General features: G+C 35.3%; 1 protein-coding gene across 3 annotated transcripts in view; it reads left to right on the plus strand.

The window, feature by feature from the left end:
• The first annotated feature begins 5256 nt into the window (after positions 1 to 5256).
• The window catches only part of slc4a11 (solute carrier family 4 member 11), a 403848-nt gene continuing 381333 nt past the window's right edge, over positions 5257 to 27771 (plus strand). For 2 of the 3 annotated variants that reach the window (XM_030126744.1, XM_030126745.1), the window contains exon 1: positions 5257 to 5439. In XM_030126744.1, the coding sequence (XP_029982604.1) occupies positions 5403 to 5439 (37 nt within the window). In that variant the 5' untranslated portion in view covers positions 5257 to 5402. The remainder of the gene's footprint in view (positions 5440 to 27771) is intronic. The other variant, XM_030126746.1, reaches the window with a different exon arrangement.

Genomic DNA, 27771 nt, shown 5'->3' on the forward strand with positions numbered 1-27771 from the left:
TGATAGGATTAGTGGATCAACAGGTATTAAACAGTTTAGATCAGTAGATGGTTTTGGTCAGTGATAGATCTTTATGGGTTAAGACAATGTTGTTTTTCGTGACTGTCAAAATAACCGTCTACGAGTTTTAGTCTGAAGAGTAAAACTTTGATACCATAATACAGATGCGTGGAAACAATGATCTTTATACTTTATTTAGTGACTTATACAGTCTGTGGATACATATTGTTGATTTCTTTGTGGCTTTGGCCCTTTAGTGTGTTCTGGTACCAGCCTTTGTCGTGCTGATGAGACTTTGACAAACCACTGCTTTTTGTCATCATTTTTGGCCAACGTCCTTGCCATCTTTTTGGCATTAGCTAGACAAAAAGTCAAAGAACCATGCTCTCTGATGAAGCAAACACCATGTCCTGGAGTCACACTTCATATTACAAAGGGACATGAGTAAAATGGGACTTGCTACGTAGTCAGACGCCTGCAGCCACCATCAGCTCTGTTAGTGCATTCAGTCACTTCATCTCAGTCATTCCCCCCCCCCAAGTTTTGTCTTTCAAAGCTCATAATCTAGGCCAGCTGTTGTTTCATTCATATATTGCAATAAATATAAAGCCAAAAAAAAATTGTCCCTGGATGACTTCAATACCTCCGCATAGACAGGAGTAATTACTCACGAATGATTGGGGTGATTTTGTAGAGGATTAGTGCATATCAAACTACCCTTAAATTGGTGGAAATCATGTTATATGAGACGGCCTTTAGTAGATTAGTGACAGAAAATGAGAACCATGTGAGTTCTAATTATATATCACACGGCAAAAACTTGTAGCATGACATATTTGAATTAATTTGCCTTGTTTGATATGTCACAGTGATTATTACACAGATATATACACTTTAGAGTGATAATGCTGGAAGTTAAGAGTTTTTAGGGGGAGTTTTTCATCACTCAAACTCAAACCTATGGGTGGAGGATGATGTATTTTTGTATAGATGTTATTTATATGTATATTTACTTTATTCTTTAATCTGTGATTGTAATATTGGGCTGTATCATGCAGCCATAATAACTGAGAAGACCCCTACTTTCTTAAAGCATAAAGAAAAGTATTGATTTGAATGTTATTGATTAGTTAATCTTGTTAAACGTGGCTGTAACTACCCTCCCAAGTTAACGGTATAGAGCAGGGGTGTCAAACTCATTTTAGTTCAGGGGCCACATAGACCCTGATATGATCTCAAGTGGGCTGGACTAGTAAAATAATAACACTGACAAAAGTAAAATTATTTTACCAAAATGTTTATATCTACAGAGTTTCCTTAAATAACATGAACAACCTGAAATGAATTAGTTTAGTTTTATTTCGAGCACATAGAATCAGATAACAAAGAGCCATACAACACGATCAAACAAAATTTTTCGGCACTCTAAAAGGATCGGGAAGAAGTATCACTTATAAACTCCCACCCACTTTTTACAACTAATAATTAAATCCACTCCACTTCCTTTGCTTTGTTAACACACTTTTTTTCTGTATATTTTTACAATAACACAAACCATTCACATACACTTTTTTAGTCACCTCACACACAATCAGATTTACATAATCAACCATTTTTAATATAAACTATAATACAGTCTACTCTCGTTATACCGCCAACTTCCGTTCACGGCCAAATTGGCGGTATAGCGAAAATGGCGTTACAACGGGTTGCGTCCATAATGTGCATGTCTTTACTATATGATGTCTATGCTGCCTCCGTTAACCCGTTCTAATTGCGTTTCTAAATAAATCTTGATTCTGTTATGTTGTAAGGGATCATTTAAAGTGGGGAAACATTTTAAGCATTATTATACCGTGTCGGGAAATGACACCCCATCATCTTGAGGCTTTGGCTTAATCCCACGTCCTCTTCCCGACATCCTGACCTACTGAGTGTTCTGCGATAAATGAACGGTGGCCGTTCTGTAGACCTACTCGTAGCTTGTTGCGATCAGCGTCTGGTGCATTTGTTTCAGTGCATTGTTAAAATTTATGTGTACTCGATGGCAATCACGCTGGCGGTATAACGGTCGGGAAATCAATGGTATAAGTGTTGTTTGTGCATGGAACTGGGCTGGCGGATGGCGATAGGCGGAAATGGCAGTAGCTAATGGAATAATGCATTGGGGATTTTTGTGCAATGGTTTTGGTCGGCGGTGAGCGAAAATGGCGGTATAACGGCGGGCGGTTTAACGAGAGTAGACTGTATTTATATGCATTTCAAATATTTACTACAATCATTAACAAATGTGATAATATCTCCTAATCACGATAGTCTGCATAATTCATTACAATATCTTATTTTATGCATTCTTCTATATTATAACTAGATATACACTTATTCAGACAATGTTCTATATTTTAAGAAAAATAAGTGCAATTTTAACAGTATTCTGCCTCAGTTTAGCATTTACACGTGTGCATTACAATGTACAGGGGTTGGACAAAATAATGGAAACACCTTAAAAAATCAACAAAATATAATTTAATATGGTGTAGGTCCGCCTTTTGTGGCAATTACAGCCTCAATTCTCCGAGGTATTGATTCATACAACTTGTGAATTGTTTCCAAAGGAATTTTAAGCCATTCTTCAGTTAGAATACCCTCCAACTCTTTTAGAGACGATGGCGGTGGAAATCGACGTCTTACTTGAATCTCTAAAACTGACCATAAATGCTCAATAATGTTGAGGTCTGGGGACTGTGCCGGCCATACGAGATGCTCAACTTCATTAGAATGTTCCTCATGCCATTCTTTAACAATTCTAGCTGTATGGATTGGGGCATTATCATCTTGAGGTGAAGGTGTTTCCATTATTTTGTCCAACCCCTGTATATGACAATAAGAAATACACAAAAACATTTACTAACAGGCAGGATATTGTTAAAATTCCATAAATTTCTCTTAAGACATTTCAGGTTGTCTATATTTACTGTAAAAGGATAGTTTGTAAATGTTAACATTTTCATGTAATTTTACTTTTTTACACTTAAACAAAAAGGAAATTTGCAGTTTTCATAATTTATTGGTTATTATGACAATATTTTACTGATCTGATCCACCTGAGATCAGATTGTTCTGTATGTGGAACCTGAACTAAAAGGATTTTGACACCATCCTCAGTGTAATTTTTGCATTTCCGGGCCGGATGGGACCCTTTGGTGGACCGGTTTTGGTCTATGGGCTGCATGTTTGACACCTGTGGTACAGAGTATTATGCAATGAATTTGATGTAGTTGGTGATCAGTAGGGGTGTAAGAAAATACCGGTTCTGCAATATATTGCGATATTTCATTTCACAATACTGTATCGATATTAAAAAGTATTGTATCGATATTTTTAGGTGTTTATTCAAATGCAGATATTGTGGAGGTTCATTTTTGGTTTTTTGTTTTGCTTTTTTGTGTATATTATATATATTATTATTTTACACTAGGGCTGGGTAAAAAAATCGATTTGATCGATTTTGGATTGATTTCCTTTTAATTTTGCGTAATTGATTAATGATGGATGAGATCAATTTTTTCTTTAGAGCAGGACCGCGAGTAAACGACCCGGAAACCGCCGACGTGGAAGCACAGCTGGCTCCGTCTCACGAGCCCCTCGCGGACACTGGGCGTCTTGGTCGTGCTCACGGCGGTTCTGGTGTGGGAGGAAGGCGGAGGAAGGGTGGGGAAAACCCCTCTGCTGGAGGTCCTCCCAGTCTCAAACTCGAACCTGCAGTGCAGAGGAACTGGCCGGTGGAGGTGGGTCGTGGAAGCCAGTCGTTGTAGAAATATTAACTTTGATCACCTGTGGCTGAGGGCGGAGTTAGAGGAATAGTAAAGCGGAAATCACGAAGCTCCGCCCACCCTCCCCCTCCAGTGAATTTCTTGTACCAAGGGCCCAACATGATTCTGTTTCAGGGGGACCAAACTGGTGTCAGTGCCCCAGGGTGATAGTAATGTGCCTTAAGGCTGGAGCACCAGGTATAAAAAACAATGAAGATGACGAAGAAGTCTGATCTGAGCCACTGGAGAAACATGGACATGTTTGTGTCCTGTTCATTATTTAAGAGCAGATTCAGCAATTTACTGCTGAAATGTCAGATTTATTTCCTTTCTAGTATCACTATTGATTCTGTGTTGCATGGCTGCAATAGTCAAATAATCAAGTTACAACTCAAAACTGTACTTTGGTATCACTAAATGAATCTGAATCAATCAATACTGAATTGAATCGCAGTTAATGGATTCAGAACCTTATGAATCGAAATCGAATCGATTAAGGAAAGTGGCCATGATCCCCAGCCCTATTTAACACTCTTTTATTAAATAATGTTACTTCCTTTGTTGGGATTGTGCAAAAATAATGTTCTGATGTTAGTTATGAGCTAATAGAATATGAACATTTGAACAGGATCTGAAACTATATGTCTGTAAAACATGATTTAATTTTGAACACTGGAAAATTTTGTGATATAACATTAGATCCTGTTCCGATCAAATAAAAATGTGTTTTGTATGTGTGCATATTTCTGGTGTAATTCAATTCTTCAAGGCAGTAATCATTTAAAAAAAAGAAACAAACAAAAATTGCCTTTTTAACAGTATCATGATATATCGTGATATATCGTATCATGATCCTAGTATTGTGATATAAACACCCCTAATGATCAGTAGCTTTCATGCACTAATTTTATAAAAAAAAGACCATCCAAACACTGATTCTAGTGTGTTGCTTAAATACCCTTTTTATATTAATTCAGCTCAAAGTCCTCAGTGAAACGCTGCACTAACGTCTATGCATGATGAGGTATTTCATGTGTATATATTGGATTTAGATTAAACACATTAAGCATTCTCTGCATTTCCCTGGTTTGACAGTGATCCGACATAAGCCATGGAGGTCTGTACATGCGAATGAGAGTGAGATCACCTCCACACATGTGAGGAAACCTCCTCAGTCTGAGCCAGATCACAAAGCATGATGGCGACCAGGTGTGTTAGTATGGCTGACAACAAGATGACATGTTGCATGTTGGGTATGGTGATGTTGAGAGAAGTGAGTTGGGGAGGTGTGTCGTGACGTGAGGCTTCCTCCGCTGCGAGCTCGCCTGCTATAGGTTGCTGCGCGGTGGGCTGGGATGAAGCAGCGGAGGGAAAAGAGGAGGCTTTAGGACCCAGCAGAAAGGCAGCGAGTAGGCAGGCTGAGTGGGGCTGAGTCACTGCATGTGTCTGAGAGGCAGTCAGAAACAGAGCAGAGCAAGGGAGCAGAGGTGATCTCACACTCATCAGCACAGGATAACACAACCATGATGGGTTGACTTGGGGGGGGAGCGGTTGGAGAGGAAGTGTGCATTCGCCACCACTTGCTCAGCTATGGAGACCAACAAAGTTCTTCATTTCGTGCCTTCGGGTAAGTGAATCAAAGATCTGAGAGCTGCTTCTCAGCTGTGCACGACACAGCGTTGACTGGGAGAACCTTGGGTTTCCCTACCTAGTGAAACCTGAGAACCCCCTGTGCAAAACATGTGCAGCCCACCTCCACTTCCACTCTCAGCAACGGCAGATGTTTGGGTGTGCATGCGTCCCGCTCTATGTACTTGGTGTTTTCCGCTTTCTCTTTCTGTGTAGTTTGGAATGTGGCGATGTACAGTTTGTAGCAGAAATCCTGGTTTAAAATTTATTATTATTTTTTTTTCTTCAGAAGAGGTGGGGTTTTAGAAGCCCTGTTGCACTTACTGAAATGCAGATGTTTTTGTGCATTTTTGTATGTGTATAAGGCTTTCCGTTTTTCTTTTTCTTTTTTTTTTTTTTCTTGTTTATCTCTGGTATGCGACAGGAGAGGTTCCTGCGTCGTATTTCTTCAGTTCAGGAACTGAACCTTGAGAAAACGATTGCATTGGAAACCCACCCTGAGAAAACCAGAATACCTGTCGAGCAGGGACAGCTGGAATGCAGAGAAAGCCTGAGCTCAGAATGCACTTTTTCATGTGTTGCACTGACGGGGCTTGTGCACGTGCGTGTGCCAGACAGCGAGGGTTAAACACAACCTAAGAAACAGTGTCTAGATGTGTACACGCATCTGTGTTTACTCAGTGTGTACTCTGAGTGTGTTCATATATTTTCTGTGTAGGATAAATTGAAAGAAAAAAAAAATGTGCACAATAGCATCCATATATCTGAGTGTGCATGTGTGTGTTTCTGTGTGTGTGTTTCTCTGTGTGTGTGTGTGTGAAACAGAAAGACAGATTAGTGTTGGTGACAGCCACAGGAGAGCAGCGAGTTCTCCCCTCGCTGAAAGTCCTCTGAGATCCCAGAACCCATTTGGAGGTGTGATGCGGCTGCCTCCTCACTTTCATTTTGTCTAGGAAGGCAGAGCGGGATACTGCGTCTATGTGTGTGTGTGTGTGTGTGTGATGAGGATGTTATGTGGGATAATGCGAGTGTATCTGAGTGTGTTTGTGCAGTCCCCAGTACTGTATCTATGGGATCTTGCGCGGGAATATGCCTGGGTTTGCGTGCATTTTACTGTGTGTGTATGTGTGTGTGTGTGTGTTTGTCAATTTGTCTGAGTTCAGTCGTGCTCTGGTGAATGTATGTGTGTGTGTGTGTGTGTGTGTGTGTGCATATGCGTGAGCGTCACGCACTGTGCACACTAACTACATTTCCGAGTATGTGTCGGGGTGTGATGGACACTGCTGTGGCTCGTCCTCTAAAGAGTAATTTGCATTCATTTGCTTACGAGCTGATTAGAGGCGGAGAGGGCATGTTTGATCCTTGCAGCAGAACAATTTGTTTCTGCAGACGGAAAGGTACTCAAAAGGTTTGTTAGCAGTCACAGGAAAAAGGTTGGGGTTTGAGAAAAAGGTTAGTATCGATAGGAGAAATATCAGATCCGGTAATATTTTTAATGCATCTAATTACAATCGCTCGTATTTTTTATTTTTTTTTTCTTTCCCCGAGCCGTGAAACTTAACCTTGGCTGTAAATGTGCAAATAAAGGTGTTTCCATCCAGTGAAATCTGCTGGAATGATCACCACCAGTGACTCAACTCAATTACTTTGTCATAGAATGAAATTCTGTGCGGCAAAATCGCAGCAGAAATGTGTTTTTTCCACGGCATGGCTTAAAGCTTAGTCAACCATACAATGAACAGAAAGTGTTTTTTTCTTTTTTTTTTTTTTTTTTTTATTATTGCCGCTGTCACATATGAGCATCAGCAAAAATCCTTATTGCAGCATATTGTGAGTAATTTTTTTAGTGATCGTGTCATTATCAGTTGAAACCTGCTGACAGGTGAAGGAGCATCTGGTGCTGTGGGAGGAGGTCAGGAGATATGGGATTCACTTTATGCAGTTGTAAATTACCACAGAGCTTCCTCATGTAATTACACAATGTGATAATATGGCAGTGAGATTCTGATTCAGTGCTGAGGTGTGAGGAGCGATTTACCTTTCTGCTGTTCCGGCGCATCAGCTTTTGTTCTGGAAATTCACAATAACAACAACAGCTGCTTGGAAGAGTGTGGGCACGGTACCTAAAGAAAAGCTCCAGTACATTATGTGAACGTTTCCCCCTGTGTTGCATCCTCAATTCATTACATTACATAAAGGTCCTTACACAAAGCAGGACTGGGCAATAATTATCAGTATTAATGACATGTGATAGCATTGAGTCGGATAAATTAGATCACATGATGCTGATTTTCTGTCTGATAAACTAATAAATATAAATTACATTATCATCTCCGGGATCCCTTTAAAAATAACATCACATGTGGGTGCTTCTATGAAACTGGGTTTATTTTGCTATCTGGTACTTTTCCAGCTTTTTTTTTTAGACCCAATAATTAAAGAGAAATCAGGGATGCAAATTATCGATTAATTCATTAATCATTAGTTGGTTGACCTTGTCGATCGATTAATGAATAATTGATAAGCGATGATTTTCCTGTGAACCTGAATTTCTCTTTTAATAGGCTCTATAAGAATAAAAGCTAAATATTGTTTATATAATTCATGAAAAAAGCATGTCATATTCTTTAATAATTAATTTATTGTACCATTAGGGATACAGTGAAGGCAATGACATTTATGGTGTAGAACTAAATAAATTCAGCAGAGGAATTCAATAAAATCGACAATTAATGTATAGTTGATTAGTTGTTTACATCCCTAAGAGAAATTTAAGCACATTTCCCTCCAGGATGTACCTAATGATGACCTCAGATAAATGCAAAAAAAATTATACTCTTGCTCTGAGCCATCCCAAAATTAATGAATTTTTAATAAAAATAAGACCAAAATTGGGACATGAAAAACTACCTACGTGTCAGTGCGTTTTATTTTGAAAACATGGCTGTAAATGGTCTTATATAGCACTATAGATAAAGAGACTGTCTTAAATTTGATGATCTTAGTGTTTTTTTAAAATCCAGACATGTTGGTTTTTCATGAATCTCAGTCTCATTTCAGGTTTTGTGTGTAACCCATCGTGTCCACTCCTGTTACATGCAGAACCGCCCCATTTATATGCATATAAATTGCGAATAACTTTGCAACAGTGGTCATTTTTGTCTTGCATCATTAATTCCATTCCCAAAATTAACTTGTGAGAGAATAAAAAGATACTCGAAAAAACAGTAGGGCGTAATTTTTGTGTCCTTCTGACCATGTTACATGCAGATTTTTGTATGGAAAAATAATATTTAATAAAAAATATAACAATGTGTTTTATCTGAAAAATAGTTTCTCTTTTTATCTCAGTATTTTTAAAATAGACCCAAAGTGCTTCCAAACATGCTTCATAACATTACTCTACACCTGGTTTGAGTTTTTAGCCCCATGTCCTGTTTTTAGGACCATTTTCATAGAAGCACCCATATCTCAAGCTTTGTAATTAACGATAAATGTTACTGCTATTGACCTCGGTCCATAAGTATTTGGACAGGGACACAGATTTTGTTTATCCAGGAAATGAAATGTGGACTTTCAGCTTTAATTCAAGGACTTTAACCAAAATATTGCATTAACCATTTAGGAATTACAACCATTTTAACTGTGCTCTCTACGTTTTCAGAGGCTCAGAAGTAATTGAAAAAACTATGATTGTTATTATGAATGTCGTCGCTGTCAGGCAGAAACCTCTTATGTTCTGAACAGCCATTATTTTTCAGGAAATTAGAAAAACGATTTCTATTCTAAATAAATGAATGGAGTTAAGAGATGTAGTCACAAGCTGTTGTCAACACTTTTAATTCATTTCGTTAAATATTTCTAAAACCGTCAGGCCAACACGAAGACTGACCAATAGAATCGTTTTATGATTAAAAAAAAAAAGAACAGAAATGGACTTACGAGGTTTCCGCCCGACCGCGACGATATGATTCTTAAACCCGGACACAATTCTGTCTGTGTTGCCGTGGTAACGCCACATGATGCTCATTCTATACATCTAAGTAACCAGAAGAATGTCTGCGAAAAAACTCAAGAAAATCAATTAAGCACTTAGATCAACTCTTTAATCTTTAATGTTTTTAATAATTTCATTTAAAATTAGACCAGTGAGACAAACTTTGCAGCGCTAAGCTAATACCAAGCAAAAATAACAGTACAAGTATTATTTCTCTAGCGTTAAAACTCACTGAAAGAAAATAAGACAAAGGTCACATTATGAAGTTATGATTATGACTTTGGTCTTACCTTTGCTGTTTTCTGAACATAGCTTGATTTTTTAATGAACAAATTTGCTAATCCGTTACTTTGTGTTTCACTAGTTGCTTTCCCACAAAGTTGCTTTGACCCTCAAATTACGCGAATATAACTTACGCATAAAAATTTACCTAATGGAATTTTGCCAAAGCTCTTGTTTTTCAATTAAAAGTTTTTGCGCTGGCAAGAGGTGGTTTTTTGGGTGCAGCGCAAATGGTATATCAAGCAAAACTGCAGTGGAAAGACTTTTTCCGCAACTAGTCATGTGAATAAAAAAAAACGGATGTTGTCGGACGTTACAACAAGCTAAGAAGAAGAATTTTAAAATAAACATGGCGCGGTATGTGCGTACACACCGGGAAACCCAATCATTTTTAAATTTAGTATGGGATAGACGGGTAATATATAATAATAATAATAGTAATGAATATATCTGTAAATCAACACCATATTTACGTTCATCGCCATGTTTATGGGATGACTTCTCGTGTCATCTCGCGATAAATAAACAAATCATCGCATTTGTGATTTAATGGAAAAACCGACTTTACGCACTTCTGTTTTTTCGACATTTAGTAAATATCGGTTAAGTTTTGCGCAGATGTCCAATAGAAAAGCCACTAATGACTTAAGTAAAAAAATAAAAAAAAAATTGAAAAAAATGTTGCTATTTACTAAAAAAAATAGGCTGTTCAGGATTTCTTCATGAGGAACTGTTGGACTCATTTAGTCTACGAAACCTAAAAAAGCATAAAAACCTCCTTTTTCCAATGGAAAAGCGACTAACGAAATGATTCCGACTGGAAACAAATATTCCAGGACGTAACAGGTTACCAGTAATGTTACATTCACCATTTTATCTGTAGTCCATCCATTTTCAGAGGCTGTAAAGTAATCAAACAAACTAAGATGGTTCTAAACATGATTATTATTTTTAATACCGGAATGAAAGGCCAAATTTAAGTCACTCTTCAAATACTTACGGACCTGACTGCACTCCAGATATTTCTATTATGCTCATTTCAATACGAAGACACTGTATTTAGATAAATTATTCATGCAAGTACAGTATTTCCTCTTTTGAATCGTCTTTTGTTTTCAACGTTACACTAATTATGGCATGTTATCCCTGTTTTTGTGTTCATTCTGTTTCCCTGTGAAGCTCTTGGTGCATATAATTTTCTTATTGTGAAGCACTTTGAGCTGCGTTTCTTGTAGGAAAGAGGCCGTGCAAACAAAGTTCATTACAATCTTCTTATCAAACGGCTGTTTCCTGTTGCAAAAAAAAACAAAAAAAACCCAAACCTGACGCAGTGGTCCAGAATGTGACATTGTAATACCTACACATGCATAGATGTAAATTTCTACTGCCTTTTTTTTTTTTTTTAAACAGATCATAATAAATGTCATAATCACAACGTAAAAGCGAAGCCTCCCGGCGTCACGCTCGCGGGGTGTCAATCTTCAGGTGTGACAGACAGCCTGATAATCAGCGTTGCAGCTGTGACCTGCAGAGTCAGAAAATATCAGCATGGAGGACACATAGTGGCTGTGTGAATTAGTAGTTCGACCATGTGGAAGTGGAGGTGTGTGTGAGTGAAGATGGATGACGTGTGCCTGTGTGCGCATGCATGTGTGTGTGTGTGTGTGTGCTGTAGATGTGACAGTGATCTCTGATCAGTATTCACCGCTGGCAACAGATCTCAGAAGCTCCAGCGTCTGAGCACAGCCATCTGGGCAGAGGAGAAACACACACATCGACACACACATACAAATTATTATACAGTACCGCACACACGACAATGACGGCGACGACGGCAAACACACACACACACCCAAATATGACAAAAAAAACCCCACATACATGTACGAGATGACAGGCGTGAGCTTTTTTTTTTTTTTTTTTTTTTTTCTTCTGCAGATTCACACGCACACTTACATGGCAGATATTGTCCATACACGCCGCACATAATTATATACACAATTCATTCTATCTACATAATTTGTTGGTTTACACACACAAAACAATTATGTAGATGTGTCAACACAGACACTCATCATGCACAGTTCAAGGAACACAGAGTGAAGACCACGCTCTTATTACAATTACCACTCACACTCACTGACACACACACTTTGTTTTGTTTGTCATTTCTGCTTCATTCCATCTTTAGTTTTTCACTCTGATACCCCCCCCCCCTCACACACACACACACATCCGGACCATGGACAGGTGTGTATTTTTGGATGAAAGCTTGAAACAGGTAGAAGGTGTTTGCTTCAGAAGTGTCGTGAGTTGTTTTTAACATTCAGGCCCGCAGTAATCAAAGTGTGATGAAAACACTTCCTGTCATCAGGGACGAGCGGCGGAGTCACTGTGAGCCGAGTATTTTTGGGTGATGTCTTGCGCTTTATTGTTATCACGATCTATTTAATCAACTGATGCGGGGAATGTTGAGCAGTTTCTCAAAGTGACAGTGTCACGGGGGCAAACTTATACTTTACAGACGCTGCTTTTATTGTATCGCGCCACATTAGTGAGCGATTTTTATTTATTCTGAATGTCACCCTGTGTGCTGTGGGTTTTCCCTCTGTGATATTAATGTGGTGCAATTACCCCAACACATACTGTTACTGTAAAATAAATTGTAGTAGAAAGACAGATTAAAGAACTGAAGCCAAAGCAAAATATATGTGAACTTAATCTACATGTACTTTCAAGCAGAGGTCTCAAACATGCGTCCAGTCTGAATTTGTGAAATGCAAAAATGACACTGAAGATATTTAATTATTTTAGTTCAGGTTCCACATACGGACTAATTTAATCTCAGCTGGGTCGGATCAGTAAAATACTATCATAATAATCTATAAATACTCCCAACTCCAAATTTTTCTCTTTGTAAATGTAAACATTTTCATGTCATTTTACTGTATTTACACTAAAACAAACTGATTTCACAAAAACACGAATAACCTGAATAAATATGAACATTTAGAAATGTCTGAAGTGCGAGTTTACCAATATTCTGCCTGTTATTAAATGTTTTGTGTATTTGTAAATCCACTGTGATCTGCAACATTTGTAAATAATAATCTGAGACATAATATTGTTAAAATTGTTTAAAGACATTTCACTTTTTTCATGTTATTCACATTGTTTTAAAGGATAGTTGGTAGATATGAATATTTTCATCGCATAGTTTTACTTTTTTTTCACTCTAAAACATAGAGGAAAGTTTGGAGTTGACATTATTTCTATATTATTATGTTATTATTTCACTGTTGCAGCCCACTTCTGATCAAATTTGGCTTAATGTCTTAACAAAATAAGAGACTGGACTGTTATACTTGTGACTAAATCAAGAATTTATCAATCATTCATGCATTTCACGCCATAAATACAAAAATAGCCTACTCATATTTTCCTGTTTTTCACAAAAATGCAAATAACCTGAACAAATGTGAATATTTTGAAATGTGTGAAGTGTAAGTTTACTAATATTCTGCCTGTTATTAAATGTTTTGTGTATTTGTAAATCCACTGTGATCTGTAACATGTGTAAAGGATAAACTGAGACAAAATATTGTTAAAATTGCACTAAGTTTTCTTAAGAAATATTAGTTTTTTCATGTTATTCACATTGTTTTAAAGGATAGTTGGTAGATATGAATATTTTCATCGCATAATTGTACTTTTTTTTCGCTCTAAAACATAGAGGAAAGTTTGGAGTTGACATTATTTCTACATTATTATGTTATTATTTCACTGTTGTGGCCCACTTCTGATCAAATTTGGCTTAATGGCTTGAACAAAATAGAGATTGGACTGTTACACTTGTGACTAAATCCAGAATTTATCAATCATGTATGCATTTCAAGCCATAAATACAAAAATAACCTACTCATATTTTCCTGTTTTTACAAAAATGCAAATAACCTGAACAAATGTGAATATTTTGAAATGTGTAACGTGCAAGTTTACTGATAATCTGCCTGTTATTAAATGTTTTGTGTATTTGTAGATCCACTGTGATCTGTAACGTGTAAATGATAAACTGAGACATAATATTAAAATTGCACTTAGTTTTCTTAAGAAATTTCAGTTTTGTCATGTTATTCACATTCTTTTAAAGGATAGTTGGTAGATGTGAACATTTTCATTGCATTATTTAACTTTTTTTCGCTCTAAAACATAGAGGAAAGTTTGGAGTTGACATTATTTCTATATTATTATGTTATTATTTCACTGTTGTGGCCCACTTCTGATCAAATTTGGCTTAATGGGTTAACAGAATAAGAGATTGGACTATCATACTTGTGACTAAATTAAGAATTTATCAATTATTTATGCATTTCAAGCCATAAATACAAAAATATCCTACTCATACTTTCCTATTTTCACAAAAATGCAAATAACTTGAACAAATGTGAATATTTTGAAATGTGTGAAGTGCAAGTTTACTAATATTCTGCCTGTTATTAAATGTTTTGTGTATTTGTAGATCCACTGTGATCTGTAACATGTGTAAAGGATAAACTGAGACATAATATTGTTAAAATTGCACTTAGTTTTCTTCAGAAATTTCAGTTTTTTCATGTTATTCACATTGTTTTAAAGGATAGTTGGTGGATGTAAACGTTTTCATTGCATAATTTAACTTTTTTTTGCTCTAAAACATAGAGGAAAGTCTGGAGTTGACATTATTTCTATATTATTATGTTATTATTTCACTGTTGTGGCCCACTTCTGATGAAATTTGGCTTAATGGGTTAACAGAATAAGAGATTGGACTATCATACTTGTGACTAAATTAAGAGTTTATCAATTATTTATGCATTTCAAGCCATAAATACAAAAATAGCCCACTCATACTTTCCTATTTTCACAAAAATGCAAATAACCTGAACAAATGTGAATATTTTGAAATGTGTGAAGTGTAAGTTTACTAATAATCTGCCTGTTATTAAATGTTTTGTGTATTTGTAGATCCACTGTGATCTGTAACATGTGTAAATGATTAACTGAGACAGAATATTCTTAAAATTGCACTTAGTTTTCTTAAGAAATTTCTGTTTGTTCATGTTATTCACATTCTTTTAAAGGATAGTCGGTAGATGTAAACATTTTCATCACATAATTTTACTTTTTTTCACTCTAAAACATAGAGGAAAGTTTGGAGTTGACATTATTTCTATATTATTGTGTTATTATTTCACTGGTCTGGCCCACTTCAGATCAAATTTGGCTTAATGTGACCTCTGAACTAAAATGAGTTTGATGCTGAAACAGTTAATAGGTTAATTTACTAATCACTGTGAAATCATCCGGCTGTAATTTTGACAGTGGTTTAATAAAACGTGATAAATATCCTCTTGTAGCTGCATTTCAGATGCAAAAATCTGCTGGTTTTCTGTGTTAGACTTAGACGTTCGATATATTTTCATCACTGATCAACAAAATTAGAGATTTGAAAGTTATATTTGGGACTAAATCAAGAATCTATCAATCATTTATGCGTTTCAAGCCATTAATGCAAAAATGTCCTACTCAATTTTATGACATTGATTATTTCATGAGGATATACAGTATGTACATTTCCAAGTAGGCAGACAAATCAAGGCAAAGCCACAGTTTGATTCTCAAGTTTTTCCATTGAGTTATTTAATAATCTATACTTTATGACGAGAGGATTTGCACTCAGGCGTTACATTTTTAACAATATTCACAACAAACACCATTCCTTGAGCCGCATACGTTCAATTTCTGCTGAAATATTTGCACCGATCTGACCTAAACATCGACTTTCGACAAAACCATCTACTGATCTAAACTGTTTAATACCTGTTGATCCACTTATCCTATCAATACATGTAAATAATTGGTGTAAAATACAGTTTGTCATCTTTTCATGGTCATCAGATATGACCCATTTGGATGTTCAGAGGCTCTGTAGTTACCATAGAAACACTGTCATCTTCTACAACATTGATTCACCAGTAAAACCCATGGAGTTGGATCAGTGACAGTGGATGGACACACTGGGTTTTACATTCACTTATTCACCTATTTTTTATTTTTATTTTTTTCAGTTTTCTCTGTTTTGATATAATAACCTTTGAATGAACTCTGAGTTTTCATGAATATCTAAATCAAATATAGGAAATTAAATACAGGAAAATACATGATTTACAGTGAAAAATGCAAAAAATATGGAGAATAATATGCTAATAAATGGTGATAAATCACTTGAGAAAGGTTAAATAGAGAGAAAATTTCATTTGGGAACTGACACAAAAGTAGCACTGGGTCTTTTATGGGTTAAAAACTGTAGAACCAACATGTTATGCTATATGGACAAAAGTATTGGGACACGTTGAGTTCAGGTGTTTCTTTACAATAATGACAAATGTCATAATAAAGTTTTATATTGGGATAAATATCATTGCATTTCATGGGTTAGTTTGGTTTAAATTGTTATCTTTGCTTCCATGGTTTTTACTTAATTTCTCTGAACTCTTTTTTTTTTTTTTTTTTTTTTTTTAAATCCATGACTATGATTTTAACTGTTCCATCTCTAAATAGGAAATATTGATATTTTTTTATCTCAAATCATCATGAACAGGACATCTTTGTAGCCATGATTTTTCCCTATATTTTTGTCCATATAGTTTATAAACATCAGTATTTCTTTAAAGTTTAACAAGATGTGAAGAAAGTAGATGGTTAGTTGTGGTACAAAATTATTATTCACAGTCAAAACATGAAGAATAATTTAAACATTTAGAGGCAGAACATTTAAAATCCTAGTCATGGATTAAAAAAAAAAAATCAATATTGAGAGAAATTAAGTAAAAACCATCTCTGGGGCATTTTGGAAGCAAAGATAACAATTTAAACTAAACTAACCAATGCAATGTAATGATATTTATCCCAACATAAAACTATATTATAACATTAGTCATTATTATTTTGTATCCCAGACCCCTGTGACAAAAGAAACACCTGAATTCAACGTGTCCGCATACTTTTGTCCATATAGTTTATAAACATCAATATTTCCTGAAAGTTTTACTGAGATGTGAAGAAAGTAGATGGTTAGTTGTGGTAGAAAATTATTATTCAGTCAAAACATGAAGAATAATTTAAAAATTTAGAGGCAGAACATTTAAAATCCTAGTCACGGATTTAAAAAAAAAAAAAAAAGAATATCGAGAGAAATTAAGTAAAAACCATCTCTGAGGCATTTTGGAAGCAAAGATAACAATTTAAACCAAACTAACTAATGCAATGTAATGATATTTATCCTAATATAAAACTATATTATAACATTAGTCATTATTGTTTTGTATCCCAGACCCCTGTGAGAAAAGAAACACCTGAATTCAACGTGTCCACATACTTTTGTCCATATAGTTTATAAACATCAATATTTCCTGAAAGTTTTACTGAGATGTGAAGAAAGTAGATGGTTAGTTGTGGTAGAAAATTATTATTCAGTCAAAACATGAAGAATAATTTAAAAATTTAGAGGCAGAACATTTAAAATCCTAGTCACGGATTTAAAAAAAAAAAAAAAGAATATCGAGAGAAATTAAGTAAAAACCATCTCTGAGGCATTTTGGAAGCAAAGATAACAATTTAAACCAAACTAACTAATGCAATGTAATGATATTTATCCTAATATAAAACTATATTATAACATTAGTCATTATTGTTTTGTATCCCAGACCCCTGTGAGAAAAGAAACACCTGAATTCAACGTGTCCACATACTTTTGTCCATATAGTTTATAAACATCAATTTTTCCTGAAAGTTTAACGAGATGTGAAGAAAGTAGATGGTTAGTTTTGGTAGAAAATTATTATTTACAGTGAAAACATGAAGAATATTTTAGAAATTTAGAGGCAGAACATTTAAATTCGTAGTCATGGATTAAAAAAAAAAAAAAAAAAATCAATATTGAGAAAAATTACTAAAAACCGTCTCTGAGGCATTTTGGAAGCAAAGATAACAATTTAAACCAAACTAACCAATGCAATGTAATAATAATTATCGCAATATAAACCTATATTCTGTCATTTGTCATTATTGTTTTGTATTGTTTTGATTTCTCACCATTTATTAGCATATTATTCTCCATATTATGCATTTTTCAACATGTCCACATACTTTTGTCCATATAGTTTATAAACATCAATATTTCCTTGAAGTTTAACGAGATGTGAAGAAAGTAGATGGTTAGTTGTGGTGGAAAATTATTATTTACAGTGAAAACATGAAGAATATTTTAGAAATTTAGAGGCAGAACATTTAAAATCCTAGTCACGGATTAAAAAAAAAAAAAAAGAATATCGAGAGAAATTAAGTAAAAAACATCTCAGAGGCATTTTCGAAGCAAAGATAACAATTTAAACCAAACTAACCAATACAATGTAATAATAATTATCCCAATATAAACCTATATTCTGTCATTTGTCATTATTGTTTTGTATTGTTTTGATTTCTCACCATTTATTAGCATATTATTCTCCATATTATGCATTTTTCAACATGTCCACATACTTTTGTCCATATAGTTTATAAACATCAATATTTCCTTGAAGTTTAACGAGATGTGAAGAAAGTAGATGGTTAGTTGTGGTGGAAAATTATTATTTACAGTGAAAACATGAAGAATATTTTAGAAATTTAGAGGCAGAACATTTAAAATCCTAGTCACGGATTAAAAAAAAAAAAAAAAGAATATCGAGAGAAATTAAGTAAAAAACATCTCAGAGGCATTTTGGAAGCAAAGATAATTTAAACCAAACTAACCAATACAATGTAATAATAATTATCCCAATATAAACCTATATTCTGTCATTTGTCATTATTGTTTTGTATTGTTTTGATTTCTCACCATTTATTAGCATATTATTCTCCATATTATGCATTTTTCAACGTGTCCACATACTTTTGTCCATATAGTTTATAAACATCAGTTTTTCCTGAAAGTTTAACGAGATGTGAAGAAAGTAGATGGTTAGTTGTGGTGGAAAATTATTATTTACAGTGAAAACATGAAGAATATTTTAGAAATTTAGAGGCAGAACATTTAAAATCCTAGTCACGGATTTAAAAAAAAAAAAAAAAGAATATCGAGAGAAATTAAGTAAAAAACATCTCAGAGGAATTTTGGAAGCAAAGATAACAATTTAAACCAAACTAACCAATACAATGTAATAATAATTATCCCAATATAAACCTATATTCTGTCATTTGTCATTATTGTTTTGTATTGTTTTGATTTATCACCATTTATTAGCATATTATTCTCCATATTATGCATTTTTCAACGCGTCCACATACTTTTGTCCATATAGTTTATAAACATCAGTTTTTCCTGAAAGTTTAACGAGATGTGAAGAAAGTAGATGGTTTGTTGTGGTGGAAAATTATTATTTACAGTGAAAACATGAAGAATATTTTAGAAATTTAGAGGCAGAACATTTAAAATCCTAGTCACGGATTAAAAAAAAAAAAAAAAGAATATCGAGAGAAATTAAGTAAAAAACATCTCAGAGGCATTTTCGAAGCAAAGATAACAATTTAAACCAAACTAACCAATACAATGTAATAATAATTATCCCAATATAAACCTATATTCTGTCATTTGTCATTATTGTTTTGTATTGTTTTGATTTATCACCATTTATTAGCATATTATTCTCCATATTATGCATTTTTCAACGCGTCCACATACTTTTGTCCATATAGTTTATAAACATCAGTTTTTCCTGAAAGTTTAACGAGATGTGAAGAAAGTAGATGGTTAGTTGTGGTGGAAAATTATTATTTACAGTGAAAACATGAAGAATATTTTAGAAATTTAGAGGCAGAACATTTAAAATCCTAGTCACGGATTTAAAAAAAAAAAAAAAGAATATCGAGAGAAATTAAGTAAAAAACATCTCAGAGGAATTTTGGAAGCAAAGATAACAATTTAAACCAAACTAACCAATACAATGTAATAATAATTATCCCAATATAAACCTATATTCTGTCATTTGTCATTATTGTTTTGTATTGTTTTGATTTATCACCATTTATTAGCATATTATTCTCCATATTATGCATTTTTCAACGCGTCCACATACTTTTGTCCATATAGTTTATAAACATCAGTTTTTCCTGAAAGTTTAACGAGATGTGAAGAAAGTAGATGGTTTGTTGTGGTGGAAAATTATTATTTACAGTGAAAACATGAAGAATATTTTAGAAATTTAGAGGCAGAACATTTAAAATCCTAGTCACGGATTAAAAAAAAAAAAAAAAGAATATCGAGAGAAATTAAGTAAAAAACATCTCAGAGGCATTTTCGAAGCAAAGATAACAATTTAAACCAAACTAACCAATACAATGTAATAATAATTATCCCAATATAAACCTATATTCTGTCATTTGTCATTATTGTTTTGTATTGTTTTGATTTATCACCATTTATTAGCATATTATTCTCCATATTATGCATTTTTCAACGCGTCCACATACTTTTGTCCATATAGTGTATGTATCAAACATATATTAAGCTGCATCCATCACGATGTGAATATAATAAAGTGAAGGAGTCGAGTAATAATATAGACCGCTGAAAAAACAAATGAAGCTGTTGAAGATGTAGTCGACTGGAGTCTCCATAACCTCCCCATTGTTTTTGTCCTCACAGCGGGGAGTCCGCACAGTATGAGCGGTTTAAGAATTATTAAAAGCTATTCTGAATTCCACCCGAACGTGGAATTTGGATGCTATTTAAACAGTCTGTCTATTAGCAGCGTGTACGGAAATAGCCTCGTAGCCCTTTCCAACGTGGTGTTTAACGTGTTATACTCCCAAACCTTTTAATTCCACACGTCTTGGTTGCTTTGCTGCGCTCCCAGATGAAACTGTATAAAAAGCATCTATTATTGTGAGCGCGAGGAAAACTGTCTATTTTTAAGTCCGATAAAATGGGGTTTAAACACCAGTATTCTGCATCCTATACGAACAACCAGTAATCATAAATCAAGTCAGGCTGTAGTTATCTTTAACTCTGATTATAGAAGCAGAAAATCTCACAGTCATTACTCAATAGTTGTCTTTTTTTTTTTTTTTTTCTTATTCGCAAAAAATTGGACCTAAAGCGTTTTTGTTTCTGGACAACTGCATTTCCTAGTCTGATTTATTTTTAGGAACAGATTACATGCTCAAATTTATCAGCGTTAAGGCCGTTTGACGGGGGTGAAAGTGTAAGATAAAAGATGAGTTTATGGGTCCTTTAACCCTTTAATGCATGAATTATTAGAACCTTAATCAAGATTTTTTTTTCCTGAGTGTTTTTATTCCTCTTTAGGCATGAAAAAAAAAACAATGTGATTGAATTTTTTTTTTTTAAATCAACCTGTTTTTCATGGAGTTACAAAAATGTCCACTCAGCTACACCATGAATTTTATTCTTGAAGCAAAGAAACATGTATTTAAAACCCAATATCATAAAGTGATATGAAAACAGTGAAATGAAACCATGTTTAATGCAGCTAATCTGATGTTTTCTCACATTTTAACATATTCTAATACTAGTTATTACTCACTTCATTGAGATAATATGCAAAAAATAAATATTAACAATTGATTTCCACTCAAGAACCAATCAAGAACAGCAAAGTTAAAATAATGGTATGAATTATAGTTTATGAGATGATGCATAAGTGTCCACTGTGTTGGTTGATATGGAACTAAAACAACAAAACCCATAAATATACAAGAGTAAAGCTGTAGAGTAACTGTCCACTGTAGTGACCACTATGCATGAAAGGGTGAATGTAGATGTGAGGTCATGTCTTAATCTCATTCTGAATACAATAAATGCTTTTTACTCTGCAGTGAAGCAGATTGTCAGCCATTGTCTCTTGAGTTGCTGAGTCAAAAAAAAAAAAAAAAAAAGCAAGAATAAACGTTCGCAGACGCAGACATGCACGTAATCTTTCACACAGTTTAACCCAGGAGTGTCAAACTCATTTTAGTTCAGGGGCCACATTCAGCCCAAATTTGATCTCCAGTGGGTCGAACCAGTAAAACAATTGCATAATAACCTGTAAATAATGACAACTCCAAATTGTTCTCTTTGTTTTAGTGCAATCAAAATTAAATTATAAAAATATGTACATTTGCAAACTATCCAAACAAAAATCCTGTGAATAACCTGAAAAAAACTGAAATTTTTTGAGAAAAATAAGTGCAATTTTAACAATATTACACCTCAACTTACCATTTATACATGCATATTACAGATTGGATCCACAAAGGCACAAAATATTTCATAACAGGAAGAATAATTAATAATTAAAATTTCACTTTCAAAATTTCAGGTTTCTCGCATTTTATTGTTAAAGGATAGTTTGTAAATGTTAAAATTTTCATAATTTAATGCAAGTTTTTACACTAAAACAAAGAGAAAAATTTGGAGTTGTCCTTGCTTATTTATAGATGTAATGTAATATTATGTTTTTCACATTAAACTAAGAAAATTTGGATTCATTATTTATAGGTTATTATGCTGTTATTTTAACTGAGATCACATTGTTCTGTATGTGGAACCTGAACAAAAATGACTATGACATCCTTGATTGTTAATATTTTAAGTGTAATTTTTGCTGATTCATCCCACGGGCCGGACTGGACCTTTTGGCTGGCCGCATTTGGCCCCCGGGCCGCATGTTTGACACCCCTGGTTTAACCCATCCTAAAAGACCTAAACCATCTACTGATCTAAACTGTTTAATACCTGTTGATCCACTAATTCTATCAATCCATGTAAATAATTAGTGTAAAATCGTCGGCTTCCTGATAAAACCTGCTACGTGACTTTTGACAAATTTTGCAGGAGAAACAAAAAACAGTTTATATAACAGGAAACTGTGAAATATGACAAAAAATATCTGAAATATCTAAATATATTTGAAATATCTAAAATGCAGTTTTTCATCTTTTTATGGTCATCAGATATGACCCATTTGGACGTTCAGAACACCGTCATCTTCTACAGCATTGATTCACCAGTAAAACCCATGGAGTTGGATCAGTGACAGTGGATGGAGACACCTAGTTTATGTTCAATTAATGGTATATTGGCTGAAAAACTCAATTTTTCTTCAGTTTTTTTCTGTTTTCATATCATAACCTTTGAATGTACTCTGAGTTTTCATGAACATCTAAATTAAATATTGTCGGCTTCCTGATAAAACCTGCTATGTGACTTTTGACAAATTTTACAGGAGAAACAAAAAAACTGTTTATATACCAGGAAACTGTGAAATATGACAAAAAATATTTGTTCCTTTAATGTTGGTACTTATGGTGGAATGTAAACAACTTTCACAGAAGACTGAAATTTGAAGCTATAACAGGGGAGATAGCAGGTTTTTATTCCCAACCAAAAATGTCACTTAGCAGGTTTTATCAGGAAGATGACGAAATACAGTTTGTCATCTTTTCATGCTCATCAGATATGACCCATTTGGATGTTCAGAGGCTCCGTAGTTACCATGGAAACACCATCATCTTCTACAACAGGCATCAACAAATGGCAGACCTCGGTCCGGACCTGGACCCAGTAATGGTTCTATCCGGACCCGAGACCAATCTCTGATAAATTCCCGAGAATGAATCATTTTCATAAAGTATTTTTTCCAACGGTGGTGGCTATAGACAGTGGGCGCTGCTGCTTCAGTTCATACGACAATAGCTTCACTCAGATGAGCCAATCATATCGCTTGTTTACCCAGCAGAGCAGAGAGGAAGAGACAGTGATGACAACATGTCTTGCTCCAAAACAAGTTAAAGTTGATGCAGAAAACTGTAGTTTTTTAGGGCGTTTTCACACTGCGTACCTGAGTGCGTACTCTACTTGGATTACATTCATACCTTTCCCGCAGATGTTGCGTTCACAAGCACGTACCGCAGCCCGTGCCTGAATACGAGTAGGTGTTACAGGGCTGAAACAGTAGGTGGCGGTGTGTAGGGAATTCTGTCGCTATCCAACAAATGCAGAAGTCAGAGGAAGACAAACCCTTACCGCAGTGTTTCCACTGGTAAGGTTTTGCCATGGCGCAGCACCACAGCAAACTCCATGCCACCACACCACACATTTTAGGGATGCACCGATATGAGTATCGGGCATCGGCTCCGATACTCAGTGTGTGTACTTGTATTCGTACTTGTAAAAGTAATCCGATACAAATGTACCAATACCACTTATGGCCGTGTGACAGTCACAGTTCAGTGCAGCAGGTACGAGGAGTAATGTGTGAAGAGTGTGGAGATTTAATGAAATAAATGACGGTGATAAAAGTAACGCTGACTGCAAGTAACGTTACAGACACAGATACAGACGCAGCGTTCTGTCCGTCCTCTGCGTACATTCCATCTGTTTTCAAGGTGCTGGCGGGTGCGTACCCAGACAGAGAATATCACCGGGAGTACGGAGCGGTGCGGTGCGGACCGCTGCCAGCGGAAGTGAAAACCAAACTTATCACTCATTTCTCTTTTCTCTTCCTGCTGAAGCTAAGCTGTTAAACCTTAAAAGTGAAAACGCTGCAATATCAGTATCACATTAGTGTTCCCTGTGTCGTCTCCATGTTTGTTATTACTGACTTTCTTCTTCTTCTTCTCAAAAAACTTTCCTCTTCTTCGTGGTATTTGTCCAGTATGGTTCATTCAGAGCGGCGCCCCCTGGTGGATTAATTGACAAACGCTCATTCCAACACATTAAATGTCAGTAGCAGCACTTTGTTCCAGTCAGACTAATGACAATGACAATAAAGCACATTTACAAAAGGAACTAAGAACTGGAATGGGATTATTAAGTACTCGCATTGGTACTCTGTATCGGTACTCAAATGTAGGTACTCTGGAAAAAAGTGGTATCAGTGCATCCCTAATACATTTCATACAAAAAAATCATCACTGTTGCATTAGACTTATACATATGTATAATATATAATAGTCCAGGACAAACGTCCTGTATTTGAGGGGACTACTTTTACTAATGGTAAAAGGACTAGCTGTGCACTCTGTTAAACATGTCCTGCGTTGAAAATTGACAATAAATAATGTTGAAACCATATGAAAATGTGGACATAGGGGAAGGCTCAAAGACACAAGTTGGACTTCGGTTCAGACCTTTTACTTGGAGGAAATTTTAATAACTGGACCTCAGTGATTTTTAGCTTACTGGCTGACAAGTTAGTGAAATTATTTGGATCCGGATCTGATTCTGGATTTGGTGCCACTTTGAAAAATTTCCCCATTATAAGAGATAGGAAGTGGATCGATGCAATAACTCAGTAAATATAAATGATATCCAGTGTAAATTTCTACAGTCCAGCCCTGATGGGGAGATGACCAAAACATAATGGCCACATGCTGATCAGGATCTTCTTCTGGATCCGGGAACTTACGGAAAATTTAACATCGGCTGTTATGGGGAAAAAATTCAATCGTCTTTTTTTTCCCAAACTACAGTTCTGATTGACTTCAGACTTGGTATACAGCTTCTGTATGATGATGTCAACACAAAGTATTGAAATTATTTGGGTCCGGATCTGATTCTGGATTTGGTGCGACTTTGAAAAATTTTCCCATTATAACAGATAGGAAGTGGATTGATCCAATAAATCAGTATCAATGATATCAAGTTGGAATTTGATTTTTTTACAGATCTGATTGAAATATGACCAAAACATGGGCTATTTCTGTAATATAATTAATACACAGAACTGGGTGATAATAAATGGCATCTATCATCTTTTAATTTGGGCCGTTGGTCCTATTTTTAATTGAATACCCCTGTTCTACATTCGTCACTTTTCCATTGACCTTTGAACTTGTGCATAAAAATGTACCTAATGAGAAAACGACAATTTCACCAAACCTCTTGTTTATATAAATATAAATCGAAATTTCATTGTAAAAAGTCGGTATCGGCAAAACTAGTCCTAAAAAAAAATCAGATCGGATCAGAAGCAAAAAAATCCAGATCAGGACATCACGAATTTCGGGGATATAAATATCCAAGTAAATGGGGATAAATCACTTAAGAAAGGTTAAAAATAGAGAAAAATTCCTTTGGGAGCTGCCACAAAATCATCACAGGGTCTGTTTGGGTTAAACACAGACCAGACTGATGCAGCTACTTTTACATGTAAATACCCCCCGCCCCCCCGCCTGTACATACATGCACATTTACCAAACCCCAAAAACACACACTCGCTGTTGGTGGTCCTCTGCAATCTTTGGTCACGACATGCTGCTCTAGTTTGGTGTTTAGTAATTAGGATGCAGTTCACCCCCACACACCCCCACCCCCTCCCTCCCTCCCAGTCTGTCCTCACCCCTTCACAGCAGATTAAAGCTTATTCTACAGGTTACAGCACAGGAAGTGAGGCTGTGCACAGGCTCGGTATTCGTTTCAGTTCCTATTAAATATGGCTCTTGTACGGTGTACCAAGGCTGCAGAACAAACTGCACCGCACAAGCTACGTCCTCCTTTTGCAGTGAATTTAATTTAGAACCAACAAACAAACACAACACAGCCGTAGACGGGGAGCTCGGCTGCTCCCGCCCCCCCCTCCCTTTGCAATGGAATAATTACTCCAAGGATGTCGATAACTTGGAAAAATCCACATCGTTGACCAGAAATATCAGTGGTTTCGGAGTATGATGGGATTACGTCTTTAAAATGCAAATTATGAGTGAATATAACTGTACGATATAAACAGGTGATAGTCAGAATACATCCTCCGTTCTGCAGTTACGGTTGTTTTTGTTCGTCTTTTCACCCATTTAAGGCTTTGTGAAAACAGAAGGTGAAATCTCCCTTTTACGGTGCTGTTTTTATTTTAAGAGGATTAGTTACAGGCAGTAAAATGTACAAGAAACCAACGGAAACCCAACTTAGTTTTATTCCAGTCATCGTTCACTGGTTGCACTTGAACTTGACGCTGTGGAGAAGAAAAGGTCACAGGAGTAGAGGTCAACCATCGGTGGAGTTGTGTAATATATTGACGGTAGTGTGGAGCAGACAGGAGCTGATAGATGATCAATCGCCCCGAGAGATGTCATCGCTTTTCACTTCATTATAAACTGGATACAAGTCACAGTCCAAGCCAGTTTAGCTGTTGAACTGTGGGACGTATTCACCACTCAACCCAAACTACAGGTGGAACTGAAGTCTAAACAGTGCATATGTTGAAGAAATAGAATATTCAACAATATTTTATTCAGTGGGAATTTTAATGACGATCCTTCACGACCACTGAGAAGCACCGGTTCAGTTCTTTCTTCTTTCAACAAAACCATATTTAATCTGTGGAGGGAAAAAAAAAACATATATAGTTAATGATATTCCCTGTTTATCCTACTACTACTAGTACTACTGTTACTACTACTACTACTACTACTACTACTACTTGTGCCATTACTATGTATATCATATATATCATATCAACTTTATTTATAAAGCACTTTAAGAACTTTACAGCTGGCCAAAGTGGCCATTACTACTACTAGTACTACTATTACTGCCATTACTACTACTACTACTACTACTACTACTACTGCCATTAGTACTATTACTACTACTACTACTAGTGTCAGTACTACTACTACTACTACTACTACTACTACTGCCACTACTACTATTACTACTACTACTACTACTACTACTACTAATGTCAGTACTACTACTACTACTAGTGTCAGTACTACTACTACTACTACTACTATTACTGCCATTAGTACTATTACTACTACTATTACTGCCATTACTACTACTACTACTACTGCCATTACTACTATTACTACTACTACTACTACTACTACTACTACTACTACTACTACTACTAGTAGTGCCATTACTTCTACTACTACTATTACTGCCATTACTACTACTACTCCTACTGCCATTACTACTACTACTACTACTACTACTACTGCCATTACTACTACTACTACTACTAC

This window comes from Sphaeramia orbicularis, chromosome 22, assembly GCF_902148855.1.
Source record: "Sphaeramia orbicularis chromosome 22, fSphaOr1.1, whole genome shotgun sequence".
NCBI lineage: Eukaryota > Metazoa > Chordata > Actinopteri > Kurtiformes > Apogonidae > Sphaeramia > Sphaeramia orbicularis.